Source organism: Oncorhynchus mykiss, chromosome 32, assembly GCF_013265735.2.
Source record: "Oncorhynchus mykiss isolate Arlee chromosome 32, USDA_OmykA_1.1, whole genome shotgun sequence".
NCBI lineage: Eukaryota > Metazoa > Chordata > Actinopteri > Salmoniformes > Salmonidae > Oncorhynchus > Oncorhynchus mykiss.
This window is the reverse complement of record NC_050572.1, coordinates 9,567,505-9,572,533: the sequence shown is the minus strand read 5'-3', so window position 1 is coordinate 9,572,533 and position 5,029 is coordinate 9,567,505. Positions and strand designations below refer to the sequence as shown.

The following is a 5,029-nucleotide window of genomic DNA, read 5'->3' as shown; positions in this document are numbered from 1 at the left end:
TCTCTCTCTCTCTTTTGTGCTCCATCTCTTTATCTGACCTTTCACCCTCTTCACCATGTTTCTGTCTCATTTACATAGTAGAGGTATGTACGTAATAACAGACTATATGTATGATTTCATGATAAAAAAGTATAAACAGGAACTTTTGAAACATTAAAGTTGGAATCTCTGGCTTGTTGAGTTTTAGACTTGAACTCAGCACATCGATATTTATCTCACATGGACTTAGAACCTTGGAGAGCTCGAGTGTAACGGCACCTCTTATAGAATACAGCTCTAATACTCTAAACTTCAGTAAGGTATAATTAAGTTATTGCCAGCTACTTTTTGTATTCCAATTCAAGAACATGCTATCTGAGAGCACCATAACATGCTATCTGAGAGCACCATAACATGCTAGCTGAGAGCACCATAACATGCTAGCTGAGAGCACCAAAACATGCTAGCTGAGAGCACCATAACATGCTAGCTGAGAGCACCATAACATGCTAGCTGAGAGCACCATAAGATCATCTCTAAACTGTTAACATTTTAGTCTTGCTGTCGGCACAGTCTGTCTTCAGTAGCCCCTTGCTACTGTCTGTCTTGTCTCTGTCTGTTCTCTGTCTGTTCTCTGTGTATGTGGGTCTATAGAGATACTATCACTGACAAAGCAGATACATTTAAGAAGATAGAAGGAAAGACCCGAAAAGATATACCTGCTCACACATGTACAAACTACAGGTTTCTTTTCACAAACACCAGCCATCTGGATCAACAACTCACTCTCACAGCAACCAGAGAAAGAGAGGTTCTAAAGGGACTTCAACTCACTGTCATAGCAACCAGAGAAAGAGAGGTTCTAAAGGGACTTCAACTCACTGTCATAGCAACCAGAGAAGGAGAGGCTCTAAAGGGACTTCAACTCACTGTCATAGCAACCAGAGAAAGAGAGGTTCTAAAGGGACTTCAACTCACTGTCATAGCAACCAGAGAAAGAGAGGTTCTAAAGGGACTTCAACTCACTGTCATAGCAACCAGAGAAAGAGAGGTTCTAAAGGGACTTCAACTCACTGTCATAGCAACCAGAGAAATAGAGGTTCTAAAGGGACTTCAACTCACTGTCATAGCAACCAGAGAGATAGAGACAGGTTCTAAAGGGACTTCAACTCACTCTCGCTGTCATAACAACCAGAGAAATAGAGACAGGTTCTAAAGGGACTTCAACTCACTCTCACTGTCATAGCAACCAGAGAAAGAGAGGTTCTAAAGGGACTTCAACTCACTCTCACTGTCATAGCAACCAGAGAAAGAGAGGTTCTAAAGGGACTTCAACTCACTCTCACTGTCATAGCAACCAGAGAAATAGAGACAGGTTCTAAAGGGACTTCAACGCACTCTTGTTGTCATAGCAACCAGATAAACAGACAGGTTCTAAAGGGACTTCAACGCACTCTCGTTGTCATAGCAACCAGAGAAATGGAGACAGGTTCTAAAGGGACTTCAACGCACTCTCGTTGTCATAGCAACCAGAGAAATAGAGACAGGTTCTAAAGGGACTTCAACGCACTCTCATTGTCATAGCAACCAGAGAAATAGAGACAGGTTCTAAAGGGACTTCAAATCACTCTAGCTGTCATAGCTACCAGAGAAATAGAGACAGGTTCTAATGGGACTTCATCTCACTCTCGCTGTCATAGCAACCAGAGAAATAGAGACAGGTTCTAAAGGGACTTCAACTCACTGTCACTGTCATAGCAACCAGAGAAATAGAGACAGGTTCTAAAGGGACTTCAGAAAATGTTCACTTGAAGAGAACAATGTGAGCTCTTTCATCTCTCTCTACACACACACGCGCGCTCACACTCACACACTCTCACTCACACTCTCGTCTTATAGGTCTCTCTTTATGTAGTGTTGTCTCTCTTGTCATGATGTTTGTTTTGTCCTATATTTTTATAGGACAAAATTGTCCGCAGGGAGGCCTTTTGGTAGGCCGTATTTTTTATTACATTTATTTAAACTCACCTTTCTGTGAGGAGATGAGTCTAGCCAACAGTTCACTGAGTTTGGCTCTGGAGTTTCTGCCTTCTCCCATATATGGCTTGGTATTGACCAAAGGAGAGGAGTGAGTATGTCTGAGGTATGGCTCGGAGAGGAAGTGGGCTTTGGTTTCCAGACGTGCTGTGACAGGAAATACAAACCACCTTGTTAGCATTTGTTAACTGTCTTGGGTTGTTTTGACGGAACTAAATGACATAAAGAAATCATGATAATATCATGAATTAAACCTTTAATTGCTATAGCGTCTTTCTAGAGCACATGATTTGCCATTAAAAAAAAGGGTAAACATTCATATGATCGGGGTACCGGTTTCAACAAAAAACGTATCCATAGTTTTTTATGTACCGGGAAAGATAAGTCAAGCCCCGCTCCGGTGTTTTAACGTTGATAGAAATGTATTCAACATCCGGATGTGGCACCTCTTCCTGTTCTTACCTTCAGAGGGAGGGGGCAGGGCAGGGCTGCCCTCTTGGAGGTTTGGAGAGAAGTGTGTGCGTCCTGAACAGCTAGTGCACAGGACCACCAGCAGAACACACATACACAACCCTGCAGTCATCTAGGGGAGAGAGAGAGAGAGAGAGCGAAGAGAGAGCGGGGAAGAGAGAGAGAGAGAGAGGGGGAGAGAGAGAGAGGGGAAGAGAAAGGGGAAGAGAGAGGGGGAGAGAGAGAGAGGGGAGAGGTGTAGTGGGAAGGAGAGGGGAGAATTGCAAGATAAAGGTGGAAATTGTTAAACTGCTTCTTTCTACTTTTTACTCTTTCTTTCCCTTTTCTTTCTCTCTCCTTTCTACCTCTTTCTCTCTCATTTCTCCCTCTTTCTCTCTCCTTTCTCTCTCCTTTCTACCTCTTTCTCTCTCATTTCTCCCTCTTTCTCTCTCCTTTCTCCCTCTCTTTATCTCTCTTATCTTTCTCTCTAATTTCTCCCTCTTTCTCTCTCCTTTCTCCCTCTTTCTCTCTATTTTCTTTCTCTCTCCTTTCTACATCTCTTTCTTTCTTTTCTTTCTCTCTCCTTTCTCCCTCTTTCTCTCTCTTTTCTACCTCTTTCTCTCTCCTTTCACCCTCTCTTTCTCTCTCTTTTCTTTCTCTCTCCTTTCTCCCTCTCTTTCTCTCTCTTTTCTTTCTCTCTCCTTTCTACCTCTTTCTCTCTCCTTTCTACATCTCTTTCTCTCTCTTTTCTTTCTCTCTCCTTTCTACCTCTTTCTCTCTCTTTTCTACCTCTTTCTCTCTCCTTTCACCCTCTCTTTCTCTCTCTTTTCTTTCTCTCTCCTTTCTCCCTCTCTTTCTCTCTCCTTTCTCTCTCCTTTCTACCTCTTTCTCTCTCCTTTCTACCTCTTTCTCTCTCCTTTCTACCTCTCTCTCTCTTTTCTTTCTCTCTCCTTTCTACCTCTTTCTCTCTCTTTTTTCTTTCTCTCTCATTTCTCTCCTCCCACATCCTGCAGTAACATGATGATGTGGTTGGATGTTCCAACGTTTAGAGAGCCACTCAAACCAAACCACATTGGTTTCAGTACTGCTCCATTAAAAACCAAGCTATGTTACAACTCCATTAAAAACCAAGCTACATTACCAACGCAACTGATTTACTGAAAGTATATCCCACAGAGGCATTAGTGATGTAATATTGTTATTGACTGTTCTGGAGGCACTTAGTTGCAATTGTCCCTCCCTTCCCCTTCACGGCTACTTTCACACATCCAGTAAAATTATTCATGAATTACCAAACTTCTTTTCCAGATTAATACTCAAAATAAAATGAGCTACTCAAGAATAGAATAGACACTGAAGTTGATCTATGGAAAATGGACTTATTTTTACCATAAAAGATCAAATGAAACAAAGGTAAGTAATGTTGTGATTTCTGATAGCAGTCTGTGAAGAGGTCTATGTGGAAGATCGGTGAGATCGCCGGCAGCTGGTACAATCAATAAAGCTGCACTTCAGCCGATCATTCACACTTCAACAGATCAATCATTATAGACACACCAGTCCAAGTTACATCAGTTATCTTCACACTTCAACAGATCAATCATTATAGACACAGCAGTCCAAGTTACATCAGTTATCTTCACACTTCAACAGATCAATCATTATAGACACGGCAGTCCAAGTTACATCAGTTATCTTCACACTTCAACAGATCAATCATTATAGACACGGCAGTCCAAGTTACATCAGTTATATACTTGATAAAACTCAACTTAACAAGAAAATATTGCATTTGGATTCATAAAAAAAAATATATATATATTAAAAGATTGTTCTCCAAAGTTCTTGTTCTCGTACCTGACTCAAGAACTACTATTTACATACAATTAGGTAATTCATTTGTTCTTAATTACATTTACGAATAAGAAAAAATGAGAAAAACAATCAGAGAGAGAGAGAATAAGTCTGTTCTTACCTTCAGTAAAGAGATGGAGACAGAGAGAGAGTGTTGGAGGAGTGTGTGTGAGAAAGGGATGAAGGAACTTCTCCGCTCAGAGAGACACCCCTTATATACACCCCTGCTCTCCACACTGTGTGTATGTGTGTGTGCGTTTTGTGTAAGCTTTTACCTCAATGATGACGCAGTTTGTGTGTGTGTGTGTGTGCGTGCGTGTGTGTGCGCATGTGTGTGTGTGTGCACGCGTGTGTGTGTGCGTGTGTGTGTGTGTGTGTGTGTGCGTGCGTGTGTGTGTGCGTGCGTGTGTGCGTGCGTGTGTGTGCGCGCGTGTGTGTGTGTGCGCGCGTGTGTGCATGTGTGCGTGCGTGTGTGTGCGCGTGTGTGTGCGTGCGCGTGTGTGTGTGTGTGTGAGCTTGGTGATGCCCATTAGAACCTCTAGGGGGTATTATTTATATGACCAGACCAGAGAACCTCCTGGACTGCAATCAGTTGAACATAACTGGATCTACAGCTCCACAGACATTTTCATCTCTCTCTCGTTCTCTCTCAATTCAATTCAATTCAAGGGCTTTATTGGCATGGGAAACATGTGTTAACATTGCCAAA

General features: G+C 42.1%; 1 protein-coding gene across 1 annotated transcript in view; it reads right to left on the bottom strand.

Moving 5' to 3' along the window:
• cck-t (cholecystokinin (Thr)) overlaps positions 1-4,482 on the bottom strand; it is a 5,729-nt gene extending 1,247 nt beyond the window's left edge. The window contains 3 exon segments of the mRNA NM_001124344.1: positions 2,008-2,163; positions 2,479-2,599; positions 4,442-4,482. Coding sequence (NP_001117816.1) covers positions 2,008-2,163; positions 2,479-2,599 — 277 coding nt within the window. The 5' untranslated portion in view covers positions 4,442-4,482.
• Positions 4,483-5,029: the final 547 nt, after the last annotated feature.